Source organism: Pocillopora verrucosa, chromosome 11 (assembly GCF_036669915.1).
Source record: "Pocillopora verrucosa isolate sample1 chromosome 11, ASM3666991v2, whole genome shotgun sequence".
Lineage (NCBI taxonomy): Eukaryota > Metazoa > Cnidaria > Anthozoa > Scleractinia > Pocilloporidae > Pocillopora > Pocillopora verrucosa.
In genome coordinates this window covers 5,306,418-5,327,683 of record NC_089322.1, presented here as the reverse complement: position 1 = coordinate 5,327,683, position 21,266 = coordinate 5,306,418, and the positions used below count along the sequence as shown (strand labels likewise).

The 21,266-nt window shown below is 36.9% G+C and overlaps 1 protein-coding gene across 3 annotated transcripts; it reads left to right on the top strand.

Annotated features, from left to right (window-relative positions):
• The first annotated feature begins 92 nt into the window (after positions 1–92).
• LOC131795274 (cyclin-dependent kinase 17-like) lies at positions 93–20,368 on the top strand. Of its 3 annotated transcripts, none has more exons than XM_059112843.2 (20): positions 93–196; positions 722–906; positions 5,360–5,439; positions 9,036–9,230; positions 9,339–9,395; positions 9,843–9,877; positions 10,404–10,483; positions 11,293–11,387; positions 11,607–11,669; positions 11,887–11,948; positions 12,463–12,524; positions 12,937–12,997; positions 13,430–13,489; positions 14,072–14,162; positions 14,485–14,548; positions 14,981–15,029; positions 15,648–15,690; positions 16,103–16,193; positions 16,584–16,661; positions 17,845–20,368. In XM_059112843.2, exons 2-20 carry the CDS (start codon positions 801–803, stop codon positions 17,877–17,879), a joined length of 1,407 nt encoding a protein of 468 aa, XP_058968826.2. In that variant the 5' UTR covers positions 93–196; positions 722–800; the 3' UTR covers positions 17,880–20,368. The 3 variants fall into 3 exon arrangements, with proteins under 3 accessions (XP_058968826.2, XP_058968825.2, XP_058968827.2); XM_059112842.2 differs by having other exon boundaries at positions 5,360–5,469; XM_059112844.2 differs by lacking the exons at positions 93–196; positions 722–906; positions 5,360–5,439 and adding an exon at positions 5,912–6,320.
• Positions 20,369–21,266: the final 898 nt, after the last annotated feature.

Sequence of the window (21,266 nt, the reverse complement as noted above, 5' to 3'; positions counted from 1 at the left end):
TCACAAATTTCTTTGAAAAGTGTAACGTCCAATCAAAATGCTTTGAAGGCAGCTAGCCTGAAAGGTGTTAATCGCCCTGCTCACAATGTATTATGGGTAATACAACATGGCGATTTCAGGGGTAAGCGGCTTGTCTAGCGTTTCCCAAACATGACTTATAAACAAAGAAAAGAGCTCCTTTCTCCATCATCGGAAGGTACGGAATATTAGTTTATCTTTTTATTTCACTTTCACTTTCTATAATGACTATAATCAGGTCGTGGATTTTTATATTTGTGCATAGTACGGGGCGGTGCTTCTAGAATTTCGCTCGCTGTAGTGTCAAAAAAAAAATTTTTGCCTGGCTAATCGCTCCCTTCTACTGTCCGTTAGCAGGAAATGACACTTGCACACACCCAGAGAAGTGCGGGAAGGAGCAATTAAACATCGACAGTTCAATCTACTTTGTTGGTTTTTACATCAGAAGGATAACATGACAAAATAAATTTTTGTAGGTTTTGTTGAATTACTGTACGCCGTCGCGTATAGTGCCTTTAAATTAATACCCGGCAATTAACCGATTCGTCTCTACATTTGGAAAGCCTAGAGGAGCGTATAAAATATCTTTTGAATCTAACAATACCGTAATTCAACTTATTTATTCTCGGATGGACTGGAATTTCCGAGACGCAGCAATTGTGAAGTGTAGTTTGCAGTAATGTGATTTTTTCTTCATTTGTAGACTTTGACGACGTGGTTCAAGTTGTTATGTGAAGTTGAAGTCAATCTATGGCGTAAAGCTGAGTATTTTTACCCAGGAAATGAGGAGAATCAAACGAGCTCTCTCACTCAAAGGCAAGGGAACAGATGATACACTTTCCGAACTTGCGGAGCAAATGTCATTTGATGTGAACGGCAAAGACAATGGTGGGTTACATTTAGCTTTCATGTAGATATATTAACCTTTCGTCTGTACCTAAATTATTTCGAAATTGATGCTCAGAGAACTTTGGACATAATATTTGTAGTTCAAACAGATCACTTCTACTCATTAAGCCTGCGATTTTATTGGCCATGGGTATTTTGCCCACTCCACACCGCAAAATATTGGATGACATTTTAGCCGATGTTGTCTCGATGTTTTTACTAACATGTTTGACGGTAGCTCGCGATTAATACAGATCCAAGTACTTAGCCAGATATTTCCTCCCCTTTTAAATATGTTAAGTTAAAGTATATTATTGATCCAGTGCGTAAATAACATTATAGTTAGCGGCCTCGTATATGATTTTGCATCAAGTCTATCAAACGCGAAAGCTTTGATCTCGAAGTCGTGTCTGTAGTTTTTGTTAACAAGCAGAAGAATTGAGTTTGCATTATGTTTACAGGATAAACGCTTGAATAAACAGAACACTGATTTTATTTCCTTTTGGCGTGTTATATTTACATGATGTCCAGTCTCATTTGAATGATGCATAAGCGAATCTCGTGTCTTCAGATTTTTTCTCATTCGTTGTACTGAACATTCGCTCACGGAAAACGAACATACTCCGGCTGAAATTTCCCATTTTTCTGTTATTAACATATTACTTTGTCAATATTTGCCGGATACTGATCACCCTTTAGTGAGCCGTAAAAGTAATAATCTGACTGTCTTGTCAGTTTTACGAGAAGACAGATTCTTTCGTGTTTACAAAGGTTAAAGGTGTTTGACAAAATTTACATGTCAAACGAGTGTTCTAATTGCGAACTTTCTTCATGCTTTGTGAATTTGTAGAATGTAGCTGCCATGTGATCTTGGTCAAATGTGCCTCACGGTTTCGATTGAAGAAGATTAAGCATTTGCTTAAAGCTAACGTCAATTTCGTTACACTATGTCAATGACTTCCTTTCAGATATGATAAACATTTAAATCTACAGCATTGTGAGAGAATTCTCGATGCGAAAAGCTTTTTCAACAGCTTTGCGTCTCCTTTACATAAAAGTCTCTTGATTAACTTGATGGTTAGAAATAAATAATTTATGTCTGTGGTTCAGGAATAGTTTATTTGTACAGATGTTTTTCTAGCAGCAATTTTTTTGAGATAAGATAGCATATTCTTGGGCATTTTTATAGAAGAAACTTGGAAAATATACTTCATGTTGTATAACATTTCCTCTGATTAATTATACATTTTGAAGATTACAGCAAGTAGATACCAAGAAATGTTTATTTTCAAGTATTTCTTACAAAAAATATTTATCTTCTAATGCAGTTTTAAATCTTCCTAACCCTGTCTTTTTCTTTGGGTCAAATTTTTTTTGAAGTCATATTATTTTGCACAGAACCATTGAATACTGCTGATAAATAATAACTAAATTTGTTTCTCTCTGGCCAATTAGATTTTTTCTTGTGTTAGATAAAGTTACACACTTCAATTTACTTTTTACTACATAAAAAGGTTTGTTTTACAGTATGTTTCATTTGTGGTGTTACCGCAAAGAGTGCACCCCCAATTAAGCTAAGTTGTGTATTTTGAAGAAAAAATATTGACAAGGGCTATACTTGAAAAAAGTGCCTTACTTAGTTGTGTTTGATTCAAAATATTTACCTCGAGAGGGAGTGCTGAGTTCACAATCCAGAGTGATTTCTATTTTTTTGTATACATTGTTCAGGGTGATCACTAAGCACTTAGTCCTGGCAAAATTCACCAAGCAATTGCCAGTTGGATTTTTGTCTGGTGATCGCTTAGTGAGGCACAATGGACACTGCTATGGTTACAAACTTCCAATTATTCACCATCTTTAAGCCACTTCACTTGAAATTTCAGGCGGGTGTCTAATTTCTTAAATGCAACCCCGATTGTTAGGGATTCTGTTGAGTCTTTTTGGGGAATGTTTTGACCAGGAAGTTCAAACATTTGAGTTTGTTTTTCTTGATCAGTGTTGTGTTGAAATGACTGTTTGAACAAAATAAAGAAACAGAATGATTACTTCGTCATGAAAATGCAAAACTCCTTCAATCACATCATCAATCAAAAATGAAAAAAAAAAATTTTTTTTTTTCGAGAAACTCCTAAGTTTTCTTTTAGATTGAATAAAATAATAATCATTATTCACTTGAGTGTTAAGGTAAGAATAATACCTTTTGAGTTAAGAATAATACCTTTTTCCAATGAGTATATTCTTTTTTACGTGGAGGGTATTTATTTTCTCTAAGCTCTGTAGGATATGATTATCATCGACATTGAAGTAGCTCATTTTGCTCTCAAGTACTTGAATTTTCTGAAATTTGAGTGTTTGTTTTTTGAGTTAATTTGACTTAATCACTCACAAAGTAAAGTGCACTCGATAACTTTGCATATATTGTATTTAAATTGACTAAAAATGAGATAATTGTATTTATATTTTTCCTACCAAATGGAGTAAGATATTCATGTACAATAGATCAAATTCAATTTATTTGGTCATTTTGTTAGCTAAAGGACAAATTATTTGCAAAATGGATCTTTTAATTTTGATATAGTTTAATACAATGTATTGTACATGCCAGCCTGCTAAAAAATAGGAAGCGATTATATTTAGATGCATATGTGCACCTCACAACATAGCTTAGATTCAATTATATGTAGATTTTTATCAAAACATGATTTCATTGATGAAAGTGAAAAGTATAGTGATGACTCTTGCTACTCCTTGGAAAGTCACACAGGATAGCAGAGTACAGTATAAAAGAATATGCTATAAAAAAAATATGTTCAGAAATAAATTTGGAGTTCATTAGGTATAGTTACATACAAGCAAGGTATACAGCAGGATGTTATTTCGTAGACCACATTTACCATGTTGATTAAGTGCTCAGAGATATGCAAATATAAGGAAATAAAGGTTAATGTCTAAATGTTTTTCCTCAGCGCTGTCTCTTATTTTAAGAATGAAAGGTAGAAAAAAATTTCAAATCACCAAGCAATCCTTTTATCTGTTGAATTTTCAAGAATACCAAGGGATTTTTGGCAGTAATAATAGGTACATGTACTACAAGCAGTGAATTTTACCTGTTACCGCCTGAAAAGGACCACACTGTTTTTCATTTTTTGTTTTATAAATAGGGCTACAGCACTCATTTTTTTTTTGCCAGGAGGTACTGTTTATGCAGATAAAATGCTTAACTTCCTCTGAGAAACTATATTTTAGTTTTTGTTTTGTTTTGTTTTTAGGTATTTTTATTGATACCTCTCAATTTTTTTGAAGGATTATTTATCATATGGAAAGGAAATATCTTGTGATAATCATAGTGTCAGAGTTGAGGGGATTATTTGACAATATTCTCTAAGCCCCAGAAGGATTTTTTTAGTTTTATCAAGTGTACTTATTTTGGTACTTTTCTGTGACATGCCATCTAGGAAGTTGGGTGATAAATCAATGAAAATCGTGTTGTGAATCTCCCTGCGATTAACCAGAGAGTTCCTCAGGGTTTTTCTATAAAGGACAATAACCATCTGTCATCTACCACCTGTAAGACCTCTGACTGCTGTCTGTTTAGCATGTGAGCAGGCTCTAGTGTCTGGGTTACACCTTAAGGGCTTCTTTTCCACGCACAGCATACAAAATATTCAGTCACTAGGGCTAATGCATAAAAAAGGGAACTGAATGTATGAAGCTTATAAATTGCTCTTTGATTTTCCAAGACAGTTATTGGATCCTGTAGTGCTATAAACTGCCCAATAGGGGCATGGGGTTTTTAACATTTTGAATTCAATGAAAATGAGGTGTTAGAATCTGTCTCACATGGAAGTCACTTCCAGAAGAGATCATGATATTACTGCTATCAAAAAGATTCCTTGTTGCCATGCAACTGTTTAGTAACAGATTACAGATGATGTCAAAATGTGGTTAGAACAAAAATTGGCATATGAGGTGCCGTCAAGTGTTACAAATGTTTTTAACCTATTTTTATGCCTGCTGCATTCTATTGCTGTACACGCCCACAGTCACAAGGAATCTTGGAGAATTAGTGATGAGATCTAAAAGGGGGGATTTAGAAGAGTTAAGATCATAATTTATTTATAGAAGTTGCTTGTGCTTCAGTTTTTCAATGTTTATATACAATGTTTAAAAATGACTACTACTATTTCTATCCAAAAAATTACACTATTGACATTGCTGATCCTAGCAGTATGCAGGACGCATGTCGTATGAACTTTGTAATAGACCTTGCTCACCATGGAGTCTCGGTGGCTCAGTGGTAGAGCATCAAAGTGCAAATCCGAAGGTCTGAGGTTTGATTCCTCATGGGGACTCAGAATTTTTTCTTTGTTCCACGCTCATGACAAGATGAAAAAACATCTTTCTTAATTTATTAAATATTAATACCTATATGTTCAATTTCATGTGTTACTAGGATTTGATCACCACAATGGACCATTAAAAGATGACATAGAAGGTGGAAGAGGATTTGAGGCGGCCGATGAATTCCTCCAGGTACCCATGAGGAAACCGCGCTCAAAATCAGTACGCATCTTTATTTATTTATTGTTTTGAATCCTCTAAATCATTTGATTCGTTAGTAAGAGATGGGTGAGAAACTGACAGTTTTTTTACATTTCGGACTACTTGGCAGAATGGTATGATTGGTCACATGCAGACCACACTATGTGTTGGTGGTTAATCATTGTTGACATGAGACAAACAAAATCAGTTCATGAGGGTTATGAACAAAGCCTTCATGGGCCCTTTGAAGCATTTTTTATGAAATTACTTTTGAAGGGGAAAACTACCACACTACCACAAATGCATCGATTAACATTTCATTTAACTTTTTTTTGAGACATTCAGACCAAGATGTAATTTAGATATGCAATTTTGAAAGCTTTTTTATAACCCAGCTTGTAGAGTTTGTTCATCTCATTTCAACAGATAATTAACCACAAACACGTAGTGTGGTCTGCCTGTGGATTGGCAAAATCCTTTTTTTAAAAATGGTCAAAAGAAAGAATTCTGAAGCATCACTGAAAAAACCAGTGTGAATTGTACATCTACTAATAAGGTTTTTTTAGAACTTCCTTAACTTCCTCTCTGAAGATGACCTTATCATGTGCTTTTCACCTGACTTCTTGACTGTCTACCAAAAGTGGCTAAAATAGTGCAGTTTATGTGCATTGTAGTATTGAAATATAGCAAAGCAGCACTGTCAAATTTAGCAAGTTCGCATGGTAATTTGCTGATGCTTACTGTGGCTGATGGTACAAGCAAATTTAGAAAACTTGATCATTTTTTCCCTAATCACTCAACAAGCATAAATAAGGCATAATTAAAAAGCAGCAAATTATACAATGAGCATATTTTACTTCAGCAGTTTCAAGGTGAGTTTTTCAGATTTTTTTCCTAGTTGAAGAAAAAATCAGTACAGAATTTAAAATGAAACAAAGACAGAATCTTAACCATTATTGTTGCACTTTGATTAAGAATTCTTGTTATTATTTGCCTTGGTACTGCAGAACATTTCAGTTGACTATCTAATTCAGGAATTCACAATTTCAATCTTGCACAGTGGTGTCATAGATAAGTTCATTTTTGGACAATGGCTTTGAAAACCTGAATTTAGGCCTAGATACTTATTTCTCACTAGTAATGCTGTAGGAAAAATAGTGATTAAAATTCTTCAAATTTTGCTTGAAACAGCTGACCAAAAAAACAGGGGACAAATGTCTGCCTTATTGATGTTTTGTCTTAATCTTAAATATGTTAATGGTTTACAGGGCTCAAACTTTACATCTGCCATGTGGGCATCTCTTTGTAGCTTTACCAAGATTATCTGTGCTCTAAGCTGAGTTTGTTTAGTTTTCTTTTTCAAATTTACCATGTGGCAGTCAAGTTACAAGAAGGTTACGAAAAAGTACTAAAATTTTTAAAAAGGGATGAAAAAGTGAAAATTACATTTTGTGAACAATTGGTAAATTTTTTTAAAAATACCCCTTTCACTGTATTTTAGACCATTGACAAAGAGTAAAAAAAATTGTTACAGTTTTCTGCACTTCTTCCAAATACAAAGGGTGCCAGATTGGTGACTTAACTCTGGGTAACTCCCATGAGTGACAAAGAGAGAATTTCTCCTTACATTATCAATTTAATATCAAGCAGAGAAGTGATGAAAATAAAGAAAAATATCAATTAAGAGAATCGCTAGTTGATCCAATACCAAATTCTCTAAACTAACAGTACAAGAATTGTATGGCAGACAGCAAGGCATCTCATTTCTCTTTACAATATCACCCATGAAACAAACATGAAAGTCATGAGAATGTAGCAGATGATCACAAACTAAAGCAGCTCTTGATTGTTAAACAAATTCTCCTTGTCAGCCTCTTTGGAAATGTATAGAGAACAGTATGGAGAATATGCATTTTGATGTTAGGGTGTAAAGGGTTATTGCTCTTTTATACAAATTACACACTGTAATGAATTGTAATGCTTTCAAAATGTTACACGCCTCCTACAGGTGAGAAACAGGTGGTTTAAAGTTTGCAGGTGGTTTAATTGATTCAGTGATGATAAAATAGTCATGACATAAAGGAAAAAAGTGTGAATTTTAATATTAGTGTTGTAAGCATGCATGTGGAAATAAGCAAGGTTTGAGGTAAGGTTTGTAAGAAACACATGTTTTCTAATCTGAGTAAAAAGTTTCAAAATTAATTTTTTATTTCTAATTTGATGTCTTATTGGACATTACTACAGTATTCTTGTTACCTTGCAAATGCATGATGGTCTTTGGAATAATTTTATAGACAATTACAATACATGTATCCATTTTCGCTAATAGTTATAAGTTTCTTGAATTTCATGAATCAGATTCTTTAGTGTTAAATGGTTGGGAAAGTGTTGTCAACTGAAATGACAATAGCAATCATATTTGCAGTGTTAAGTGCGTATTTGACTGGTTACAACAGCATTGATGTTTAGAAAAAAACAGTTTGTGGTTGGATATGAAATAATTTATTGGTTACTGCTGCAGTTTTCAACTGAATATAAATTGCATGTTGCTTACTGTAGATTAAGTTTGATAGCAATTACAATTTCAATCAGATTCTTTAGCATTCAATCATGCAAGAAATTTTGAGAAGTTATGTAACAGAAGTAATCCAAATTGCAGTGTTTTTATAATAGTCTGGTTAATTCAGCATTATTATTGAAATTATGCAGTATGGTTGTAGTATTGAAATAATTTATCAGTTGCTGAAACAGTCTGCAACTGAATGTAAATTTTAAGGTATTTGAATTTGGTTAAGTAACAGTTACATAATGTTTACCATTATAGGCATACCATGCTCTTCATTCAGCAGGAAATTGAACATTTCCACAGATTTGTGCCTGGTTATTTTAGTTATGAAACATTTCTGTAGCTATTGCTTTTCAGCAGTCTTTAAGTGTTTTATTATTGATACTATTATTATTATTATTATTATTATTATTATAATTATTATTATCATTATTATTATTATTATTATTATTATTATTATTATCATCATCAGTGTGGTTAATTATTATTTAGGGGTGGCACAAGGCTGGACTGTAAGAATTACCCAGCCATGGGGGGGGGGCACAGTGGTAGCCCAGTAGGTACCTCAAGTGCCCACCTACAATAAGCTTGAGCAAAGCAGCTGATTTATTCAATTTTGGGGGGGGGGGGGTGGGTGGGGAAATCACAGCATATGATGCATAACGTGAAAAGTGTCAGTATTTGGCTTTTGGATGAAGTTCTTCGTAGGTAATAAGTTATTGCAATCAGTATGTAGATGTACCCGTAAACTGTCATGAGTGACGAGACAAGAATTATTATCAAGCAAACAAGTGACAAGAACAAAGAAAAATATCAATTTGGGGATCATTAGTTGATCCAATACCAAATTCTCCAAACTTATATTACAAGAATTGTATGGCAGACGGTAAGGGCATTAAGGAGAATTACAAATGAGATCTCGGGAGTGAAAGAGTTAATCAAAGTTTCAAAATCCAGAGCTTAACTAAATTAAAGCTTATTGTAATTGTGTAAAAAAGGAATTAACTTTCCTTCATTTTAGACTGTTTCAGCACCTGGTGGTTCCAGCAAACGACTCTCCTTACCTGTTCTTCATTATGGGTCGTCATTGAATGATATTTCAATGAGGAAAAGCCCAGCCCATCGTACAAGGAGCTCAACAGAGTTTGGCTCACACAAGAGTCCTCCCTTTGGCAGTGAACAGCATCTTAGTCGAAGGAGCAGGAGGATGTCCCTGGTAAGTTTATGAATGAAAGGGTTGGTTGACGTTAGGCATTAATTTTCATCAACATTCTTACAGTGTTACTTTTTTTGCGTCACTAAAAAACTTAATTTTTTCCCCTAGTCTGAACTTGGTTACGGAAAAATGGAAACTTATGTCAAGTTGGACAAATTGGGCGAGGTTTGTTTTTCTTCTTAGTCAAAACTATAACAAAATTCTCGAACGTCAGTCAATCAATCAATAATTTATTTAACCGCGTTATCGTCTAAGAGCACAAGTGCTTGTTCAAAACACTAACGTACATTAAATCTACAATTACAATAAAAAAATCTGGTATTAAAAGGAAAAAAAAAAAGAAATTTAAATACATAATTTATAATCTCTGTACACACGAATATAAAATGTTATAAAAATTACACACACACAAAAAAATTTTAAATATAAAATTACAGCTGAAATGATTAGTTATCACCAGCCCGATTTGAGCACTAATAGGACAGTGTACGCGTCATGCTTGTAATTGGACAGTGTAATAGGACAGTTCACACGTCTCTATCATATGTCTGCCTGTGAATGTACACATATAAATGAACGTTTGAACTTTTTGGAATTTTTTTCGGTTGTCAGGGTACATATGCGACAGTTTTCAAGGGGAAAAGCAAGTAAGTTTCCGCAGCTACTTGAGAAAAAGTGGGTTGGCGAATGTGTAATAAGATTAAGAAATGTTAAAATTTTACATCTAGCACATGAATTACTCGCTTGGTAGACTAAGAATTAGCCTACTTGTAGCCGTACCCTCCCCCCGCCAAGGTGAAACGGCGTTTCCTTACCCCTGTTTCCTCGCCTCCGTTTCACCTTGGGGAGGGGTAGGCGTGCGGCTGCACGGAGGCTAACCGAGAATACTCTATCATTTTCTGTGAAGTCTGTCGCGCGAGTTAAAAAAATTATGCGATAGAAAACCTCGATATTAGCACGCCACGCGAAGCTCTCTTAATCTCAGAGCTCTGCGCGGCGCGTTACCATAAATTTTTATTTCGCTGTTTTGTTTTTTTTGGTTGTTTTTTTTTTTAATTTGCGCGACGAAAGCCTGATTTGCCGAAAGAGAGAGCTCGTGGTCCAAATGTTTGCATTATTAAGAGAAGAAGAGTTTTTAAGCAAACGACCATTTTTTTTAAATGCTTTCCTTAGACTTACAGATAACCTAGTTGCGTTGAAAGAAATCAGATTAGAACACGAGGAAGGTGCTCCATGTACAGCTATCAGAGAAGGTACGTGAGGTTTGTTTTTACCTTTTCCAATCTGGTATCAGTATACACATTCTCCATTCAATTCTCTAGACGTTTCCTATGGCACTAAGAAGGATTTGTTAGTCAATCAAGAGACTCTTTAAGTTGGTGACCTTTTTCTGTATTCTCGTGACCGTGTATGATTTAGGTGTCGTAATGTAGGGAGAAATAAGATGCTAATCACTTTAGAGATTTAACAGTTGATCTATTTTATTACTCCGCAATTACGCAATTTTGCCATACTACGGAACCACCCTTTAACGTTGGAACTTATCAAGCTACGGTATTCATTGAAGAAATGTAAAATGGTTTCCGTGTTTCGCCATATTACGGAACCACCCTTTAACGTTGGAACTTATCAAGCTACGGTATTCACTGAAGAAATGTAAAATGGTTTCCGTGTTTACATAGCCTGATGTAAACACGCGGGAGGTTGGGAGAACACGAGATAAGCGTGGGAAACCTCGACGCGAAGCGGAGTGGTTTCCAGCTTATCGAATGTTCTCCCAACCTCCCGCGTGTTTACATCAGGCTATGTAAACACGGAAACCTTTTTACATTTCTTTTATAAAATAACTAATGAAAGAGGAACGAAAACCGTGTTTACATACGCTCATGTAAAATGGTTTTATGGCCAATCAGAGCGCGCGTACTATTTGAATTATTTTATAAACAATAGTAATAATTCAGTAACTTTCAACTCTATGCAGAAAATAGGAATTTGCTTTTTTAGAAACTCTGTAGCTATCCGTCCCAATGATGACTAACTATACTAACTTTTTTCTGTTTAGTGTCGCTCTTGAAAGATTTAAAACATGCAAATATTGTCACTCTTCATGATATTGTACACACTCCGAAGTCGCTGACGCTAGTTTTTGAATATCTGGTAAGTGGTACCATACTTTCTTCAGCCTGCAAAACAGCATAACTTTTTTCGCTCTCCTCTACGCGCGTTTATTAGGCAACCCGACCCAGACCTCCCTACTTTTTTCACTGCTCGCTCCTCGTTTTATTAACGTAACGCCTGGAACCTACAAATACTCCATTGTGTTCTATTGAGTGGTTCTATTTCCTAATGGGAATTGCTGTTTTGTTGTTCAATTAGGAAAAAGATCTGAAGCAATACATGGATGATTGTGGAGGAATAATGAGTATGAACAACGTCAGAGTAAGTGGAAAGGGTTAATTAGTTTTTTTTCTGACGTCTGCAAAGTTTGCTGCACGTAAACAGTTTTGTCGTATCTCTCACGCTTTACAGTGAATGGCGAAAGTTTCAGCCCGCTCTACCAATTTTTGAATTTCCTCGATAACTTTTATTTATCTCCCTCTTCTCCTCCTCTGAGTGGTAGGATGGTTTCAGTAAACTTACTTTTTTTAACTTTCAGATATTCCTGTATCAGTTACTAAGAGGACTTCATTACTGTCATAGCAGAAAAGTTCTCCACAGGTAAAAGAGCATGAAGAGCGAACAACTTCTGCGGTTTCCTCAACTTCCAGAAATTTTTCAATGGTCTTCTCACACTTAACACTTTAAACCCCAACATCAGTATGCATATTCTCCATTCTGTTCGTCATATATTTCTTATGGTACTGAAGAAGAGAATTTTTTCCACAATCGGTAGCTTCTTTAGTAGGTGATCATTTCCTTTATTCTTGCGACCGTAATGTGTGATCCAGGGGTGATTTTGTAGGGAGAAGTTGGATGCCAGTCACTCCACTGGGTTCAAGGTTTAAGTGAAAAAGAAACTGAAAAACATTCATGTGTGAATAGCGACTTACTTGTCGTCCATGTTCTTACAAAATCAGTGATCTTGTTAAAAAGTTGCTACAGGAAAACTGCGCAGGTCAAGTTTCCGCGGTCTGTTTTAAGATAATCGTAGCCTACGGATATACTCCTCAGAGACGTTGTGAAAGCTGTATCGTCAAATGATAAGGTTAAATATTAATTTTTCCGATTTCAGAGATCTTAAACCCCAAAATCTTCTCATAAACGATAAAGGAGAACTAAAACTCGCAGACTTTGGTGAGTGTGACAATCAAACACACAGGCTGTATGTATATCAGTGTTTAAATTTATCGCAAGCGGAGTACTCTAGGAGTGTGAAGACAGTTACCAGTCATTTCGTATCCAGTTGATTCTTAGTCATCCTCAGAAACGATCAAAAGTCAGGAGGTCTCACGAAATACATTCATGTGCTTTACGCACGAGAACTTGAAGATGTCGGTTGTTGCGTAGGACAAGTTACTAAAGAGTCAGCCAAGATGCGTTGAAAATTTTACCATTCCGTGCTTTATTTGTATCTATTCGTATCCATTTGTATTTCTACAGTTGACACTCATAGGTTTGTGCGTCTGTAAGTTTACATATTCTTTTGCCTAATTTTCTTACGCAGGAAGTTTCTTTAGGTAATCAATGTTTGCTTTCTCGTACTCAGGCCTCGCAAGAGCGAAGTCAGTACCTACTAAAACATACTCCAATGAAGTCGTAACGTTGTGGTAAGTCATGAAGCAAAATAAAGGCACACTGTAAGACACGCAGGGCTAATCAAAGAGGAGTAACAAGAATCCCAGTCGCTTTATGTTATCAAAACTTGTTCAAGCCTGGTTTGCAGGCTTTGAACCGATTATTAAAATAAAGTTTAGCCATTGTTCAACAAAACTCCGTCGTAAACAGTCCTCAAGTTAGCCGAACCTTGTATCTGAACATTTGATATAAAGAACAGTGTTAAGAGGGCCAAAAGCTAACGGTGGAAATAATAACATTTATTTCGTTAAATCAACCCTCTTATAAAGAATACCTGAGGCCCACTGCTTGCGTCAAACCACGGTTTGGGTTAGACCTCGTGTAGTTAACCGGCCCTTTATGCTTTGCGGCTCCGTCGCGTAACATTCTTTGAATTAAGGAAATTGGATGGGTTTTTTTTTCAGGTATAGACCGCCAGATGTTCTTTTGGGGTCAACGGAATACTCAACACAAATCGACATGTGGTATGAGGCTTTTTTTTTAGTATTTTCAAGCCCGTCACTCTCAATCCTTCAGTGTAATAATTTGCTTGGGAAGAAACAACTGAAATGACAAAACAAGTTATAACAAAACCGCGGTAGACTCTGTTCAAAGAACTCTTTTGATTACATTAAAACGGATTTTAAATAAGGAGATTGAAACAGTGAAGCGTAATTTTCTATAAAGGAGCATAGAACTATCATTGAAATCTCAAAATTCAAGGTGTATCGTAAGCTGTTGTAGTTCGAAAAAAAGACGTGGACGCGATTGTGTTCAAACAGTTTCAATTCAACGTCGAAAAAACCAAAATCAAAGTAATTCCAGTGATAAAGAAAGGTTTACATCATCATTAGCCAATGAGAACTCAAAGTTAAAACAAGCCAACTGCTTGAAGCGCGGGAAAACGCGATTGACCATGCCGCGTTTATTTTTAGTTTTGTATCTGATTGGCTGAGAAGATGGCGCGAGTTTTCTAGACCAATCGGAAAGCAAAGTTAACCAGAACCAAAACAATCCCGGATTATTATCGACACTCAATTGAAAATTGCTTTTTTTCTTCTTTTCAGGGGTGTGGGGTGTATATTTTTTGAGATGGCGACGGGAAGGCCTTTTTTCCCCGGATCTACCGTGGAGGATCAGCTTCATTTAATTTTCAAGGTGAGAGTAACTTTGTAAATCATGTTTGTCGTCAAACGCACGATTCAAAGGTCATACGCTCTGTGCCGTGCATAAGAGCACAGAACGGTAACTTTGGATAGGGCTGGAATCTGAAGCATTTAAGCATAGTCCATTTTTTTAAGCAGTTTATCAACTGCATTCCCTTTACTCTGAGAAATGCAACACTTTCCCACAGACTGCTAACTGCAAAGAGTACTCAGTAAAATGTGTATGTAAGGCAAGCCCAGTTCTTTTTTGAAACGGCAGACATTAAGCCCTGAAATGATTTTGTAGTTTAGTTAACGTGAAGTTTATTTTTTAGACGCTGGGAACCCCAACGGAGGAAACGTGGCCTGGAATTACAACTAACGAAATTTTTCTGTCAGGTAGCTAAATTAAAAGTTTAAAATGTTTAATTTTATATCAAGGGCTCCGTGTGTGTGCGTGAACCAATTTTCAATTTTAAAGAGTCAAAAGATATCCTAAACTGCACATTGCGCTTCCTGATTGGCGAGAAAAACCCGCCTCTTTCTCTTTTTACACGCTTTGGGCAGTTTTCTTTGCTTTGTGATTGGTCTAGAAGACTCACGCAAAATTTTCAGCCCATCAAATGCAAAACTAGAAACAATAGCTACTTTGTCACCCGCGTTTTTCCGCGCTTCAGATCGTTTCCTTATTTTTTTTAGTTGTGATAGGATCTTTGTGTCACTTTTCTTTGCTCTGATTGGCCGTCGTGATTTCTTCGGATTTGGTTGCACAATATTTGCTCTAGCTGATTGTATTTTCTCAACTTTTTTATTTTTCATTCTGTTTTCCAGGACGATTCCCATTTTACCCAAGGGAACATCTTATCAATCACTCTCCAAGGTACAATTGAGGCCACATTCGCTATTTACTACGATTTTTTTTTTTTTTACTTGTACTATTGTTACTATATTGTTAAAAGTGTTAACTTCTAGAGTCTGCGCTTGCTCAGACTTCTGGTGTCATAGAAACACATCAGTCAAACACAAAGCGTGGGCAAGAAAGGTTCATTTTTCTGTCAGCCGCGCGCTAATTTCCCGCGCAAAATTTCAAGGAAAACATAAGGAAAAACGGCTGTCACGCCAAATATGCACAAAAAATAAAACATCGATACGTTCATGTCAATCTGTAAAAGGAAAACTTCCACAAACCTTGTTTGAGTACGAGTTTCCTGCCGATGTACCATTATGTTCTGAGTTTTATCAAAAAAGTTATGCGGTTTTCAAACATCGCGACTTATCCGCTCGTGTGGTTGTTCCTAAGGGAACTTAGTAATGAGAAATCAGTGGAAATCAGAAAAGAAACCTGATGTGCGCACTTCGCGCGGAATTCTGGGAGTGATACTTTATTGTGCGCTTCACTTCCAGAGTACATGCATAGATTAATTACTTTTTTGTGCCGATTTTTTTGCCTCGAGCGATGGAAAAAGAGGGAAATGGTGTATTTTTAATTTATTTACAGACTTGATAATTCAGGGCTCGACTTACTTGAAAGATTTGTCGAGGTAAGAGAGATGTTCTTACCATTTTGGACCGTTTCAGCCACAAGATCTTTGTATTAACTCTTCCGACTGTCTCCTCTTTTCATTCCTTATGATATTCTATCGATACTGATAGGAGAAATTACCCTTTTACTCATAAGATCTGATTGTTAATTCTCCCCTCTTGCTGCTACAAATTTCCTTGTTAATTAGTTATAAGAATTTGGTGTCAGATCAAGGTAACAACTTCTACTCGATAAGTTTGAGTATTCATTAGCCGTTTTATGGATAGCTTAATAGTGATTAAAGGGAGAAGTTACCTGTTAATCACTTCTGAGAGTTAAATGGTTACAAAAGTTGTATTAATCCGTGGAAATGGTTGGACTTGTAATTTGCAGGTTTTCATTTTAAATTGGTTTTTTTCTTTTCGTTTTAGTTTGTTGTGAAGGACAGAATATCAGCTTGGGATGCAATGAGACACGATTATTTCTTTTCTTTGGGCAAAAAAATTCAAGAGTTAAAAAATGGTAAGTCGTTGTGTATTTAAAAGAGCTTCCTTAAAACACGTTTGTGTATTTGGTTAATTTAAGAGAGCTTTCTTAAAATGCGCTGGATTACAAATAGACACATTTTTACGGGCACGCGCGAGATAAAACACGCTAGGAGAGCTTTTCGTCGTTCGCGCGCGCCACTAGAAACGCGCGCTCCTGTTATGCTGCGCGTGCTTGAAACCAGTATTTTCGGGCACAAATCCCGCGCGAGCTGCTTGGAGGTGACTAATGGTGAATATTCGGACCTTGAGCAGCCAATCAGAGCGCACTTTCAACGAAGAAGTCAGTGAGGAAAACCATCTTCTCTCGCTTGTTTTTCTTTTAAACTGAGGCTAACGATCCACTATTTTTTATTATTGTTTTCAGAGGAAACAATTTTTGGTATGGATGATATTAGGTTGGCTAAGGACCCGGGCTACAGACCTGTGGGAAGAACGGGTATTGGTAAGTAGTAATTTCCTTCTTTAGCCGGCAACTTGGATGTGGGTTGTACACGAGTCGGAAATGAGAAGGTATAAGGTGCCAAGTGAAAGTCGTCAGGGCAGCCCACCTGTAAGTGTCTTAGCCCTGGAATCCCCTGAGAGTGATCAGCATCAAATTTCCCCCCCATAGTTTCAACCCCTGAATCAAACATTGAGGTCTGAGAATAAAAAAAAATTATCACAAACTCAAGAAGCTTTCGATTGTTTGATAAATTCTCCTTGAAAGTGTTAAAGGAAATGTAGTGAGAACAGTATGGAGAACTTACATGTTGATGTTTGAGTGTAAAGGTTTAAAACTGTATACAGTGCGATAAACTTTATCACATTGATATACTGCTTAGGAGCTTTAATATGAATGGTTACACACTAGGGTTTTGTCCGAAGTCTAAGAAGTTAAAACAACTTTTTTGGGGGTAATAAACAGTACTTGTGGTTGCTACAAGTCAGAGAAAAGTCAAGGGATTATAGATTTTTTTCAAGGTCTGGGAAAAGTCAGAGAATTTGACATCGTTGAGAGAAGTCAGGGAGAATGAAATCTTAAGATAGATGTGCTTATTCATCTCGTCTTGAAGTCTTTCGTGATGAAAGATGCGGAAACTTTTTGTGATATCAGTGTTACTCACATGTAAATGTTTAGTGCAGTTGATAGATTCATCGCAAGCATAACGTTGTCACTTGTACACAAGTTTAAGTTGGTCTGCGAATAAAATATCACTTTTTTTTCCTCCTCTTTTGATCGTTCTCTAACATTTCAAATTCTTTGGTAAATTTGAGAACATAAAACGTTTTGGATTGGTTGAATATTGGTTATGGAACTTGAACGACAAGCTGATGTTGACTTTCTAAGAATATAAAAAATATTTGGATGTGACATCCATTATGCTAGGCGAAAGTACTTCTTTATCTTAGGGACTTCATTTCACTCAAGTCACATTGCATCCGTAGATTTAAGAGGAAAAACCTTGTTGTACAGCATAATGACCTGTGCAACGTGAATGCACGAAACAGCAGCTTTCATCTGAATGGTCACGCACTTGAGTTCTATTTACAGACCCGCAAAGTGTAATGAACAGTACTAAATGAGTGAATGTGTGCAATAAGGTCACGCACCATGGTACCAATTTTTTGCATTCTTTCTTCACTAGGCCCTGGTAGAAGACGGCAGAGTATGCTATTTTAGTACTCAGTACGTCTTGTATTCGCGCGGAGTCTGGTACTTGCAAGGAATCATCGGGGCTGGTTACCTCAGAAACCTACGTAGTTACGACTTCACACTTCACGCAATCAAAGGAAGGTTTTATCCAACTAGTTACAATTTTTATTAATTTTTATATGAAAATAGAGGGTTTTATTAAACTCTGAATGTTCCGTTTTGGTAGAGGAAGTTCTTGGCGGAGAAAAACATATTTTGATTGATGGAGAGATGAAAAATTTAACTGAACAATAACTTGGATAAGCGATGAAAAAAGAATGGAAGCAGACCGAAAACTAAAATGACCGGCCAAACGACCGACAACTTTTTAAATTGAAACAGAATTAATTTCCTTCTGTTTGTTTCCGTTGCGAGGAATCTTTCTCTATACGTCATCAAACGGTCGATGCTCGTTGGAGCCAACATAGCGGTCAAACGTCTGCGCATGTGTGAATGCTGTAATGAGTTGGTGGCGAAGTTGTCTCCCACATTGCAAACAATCACACAAGTCAGAAAGTCATGTTGTTTTAAACGAGTATGACTTTTTTTGAGAAGCTCAAAATAGAATGGTGAATCAGGAGGTTACCCGTATTTGAGTACGCTTTGTGCACTAAATGTCTCTCGGTTTTTTTTCCCCTACCTTTGTTTCCTGTTACAGATTTCTAGTAACTTTTCGATTCTTTTCGTCTCTTCCAAGGGACAGCGGTTTTGCCTTACGTTTCCCTTTGAAATTTTGCGCGGGAAATTTGCGCGCGGCCCGCCAGAATCGATCCCCACGCGCATGCCCAACGTTTGACCGCTGTGTTGTTGGAGCCAACGTTCGATTCTAGCTGCGTGTTGTTCGAGACAGAAATCTCTTTCAAGAGCGAACGCAACCAGAGACCCATTTTAATACCTCCGTTCTTTTTAACTCGATGTTCCTCTCTTGTACATATTTTTATTTATTTTGCTGAAAATTATTCCAACGCAAACTTACGCGAGACGTTCTCTCTGTCTAAATTTCTTCACGAGGAATCTAACTGCATCGATCTTTACAGAAAGGAGAGTGATTCCTCGAAGATTAAATATTTAATACAGAAAAATCTCGGTTATAACCCGCTCCCTAATTAAAGTCTCGACGATTTCTAAACGGAACTTGTGATCTGGTTACCCCTTCCCTCACCCCTCCCCCCACTTTTCATCTCCACCTGTTATACCTAACAAGGTTCTCCCTACCCCTCCCCGCTCATAATCCCCATCTGTTCCTTAGCTCTCTTCCTTTCATAAAATCGCAATTGCCGTGTAGTCTGAACAAGCTTAGGATGAGATTCTTCAATGGAAAGCAAAGAACATGCAGGTGTCGATGGATGAACCCCAATTTTGTTTTATTATTGCTATTTGTTGTATCTTTTTTCTTACACAGAGAAATTAAATAAATTTCGTTATCACCTTATGTAAGCTTGACCGGATGTAACTTCTCTCCACCCTCCCCTCCCCCCTCTCCTCCCCCCTTCCCACTCCCCCACCTCCATTATGTACTAGCCCTCTTTAAGCTCTTTTAGAGGTTGCATACGGCTCGGGCCTATAACCGAGATTTTACGGTATACCGCCATTGAACGTAGTTTGATATTTCGGACGGTTTAATATTTGAAGCCTACACTGTACTTTTCACAATCTTTCACAACTTTCTTGATCAATTTTCTTACTCCTCCTTAGTGTTTTAAGTCGCATTGAAGTGTGTAAGTCCTAGGAAAATAGAATTCGGTCGCACTGGAAGGAAAAAAAGGGTTAATTTAAAACTGTTTTTGACAACTTGTATTTGAGGGAATAATTTCAGGACTCAGGGAGGAAGTTAAGGCTAGTTTACACCATTTTCGTAATGGCAATCTTAGTCGGAAGTAACGTTGAAACGTTCCTATCGCGGCTAACGATTTGCAGCTTCATTGTAAGCTAAATCCCGCGATCGAAGAGGCTAAATCAATCAACTCATTCGTCACCAAACTTAATATTAGGAAAAATGCGCGAACTAGCATGGAAGGGAGACTTGGGCCCTAACTTGCTTGTTGTTCACGTTCAGTTATGTAGCAACGACGAACTCGCTTAAGATTCCAATTGCAGTGATAATGTTTGTGCTACAAGTGTAAACCAGCCTCTATCCTTCACCTACAAAAGTTACTTGAACAGGTCAGTGCCAAATTCTTGAATCTAATGTAAGAAAATAAGTGTAGAAATGATGTAAAAAGTTCCGTTTTTTTAAATTGCTTTTCCATAATTTGTAGTCATAGAGGAGTAATAGGTAGGATAAAACACGCTTTAGATTTGTAATTAAGTTAATTCGTTTTAGGCCATGATGTAGTGAAATGAAATTTCCGCTCAAACCAAAATTTGAAAAAAGTTTTAAAACAGAAAACGAAATCGCCAAGAAAAAAAAGCAACTTTACAAATGATCACATGTAAAGCACCGTGGAATATCACAAGGCAATAAATCTAGAATTGAAGCTGTTGTTTTTTGAGTTGTTGTACGTTCTCAACCCAACCTGCTATTTCCATAGTAACGTTCAAACATCAGCCCCGTTCCTAGGCGTTTCATGAAGACTTTGAGAGACTGGAGACGAACGCTAAGCTCGACGGTCGTGGGTGTATTTCCTCTATTCTTTGCGCACTCAGTGCCTCTTTGCGCACTCAGTGCCTCTTTGCGCACTCAGTGCCTCTTTACGCACTCAGTGCCTCTTTGCGCACTCAGTGCCTCTTTACGCACTCAGTGCCTCTTTGCGCACTCAGTGCCTCTTTACGCACTCAGTGCCTCTTTGCGCACTCAGTGCCTCTTTACGCACTCAGTGCCTCTTTGCGCACTCAGTGCCTCTTTACGCACTCAGTGCCTCTTTGCGCACTCAGTGCCTCTTTACGCACTCAGTGCCTCTTTGTCAAGAGACGTGAGAGACGCAGAGGCATAATGGGTGGAGAAGCAGCTCGTTTTGTTTAGTTCTTGGGCAAGGAACGTTACTCTCGAAAGTGCCTCTCCACACGTGTCTTTGGCGAGCGACCACTTCTATTCTATTCTCTTCTAGGCTTACATGATCTGAGTTAAACCGAAAAAAAGCTCCTACAGCTATGCGAGTGAGTAGAGAAACCTGAGATGAACGTTCCTAATCAGTGGGAGTAGCAGTACCCCTATTCGCTTCATACAACAAACCGGATCACGGGTTTTAATGAACACAATTGCAACCTCAATTTTAATATCAACACGAGATTAATTTACTACAGAAACATAAGCAACGTTACCCAGCTCCCTATTTTTCCGGACGAAAAAAAAACATTCAAAACAGACATTATTGGTCTGTTTTTTTTCTTCTTTTTCTTCTTTCTTTTTTAAGGGAAGCGAACTAAAAGGTGATC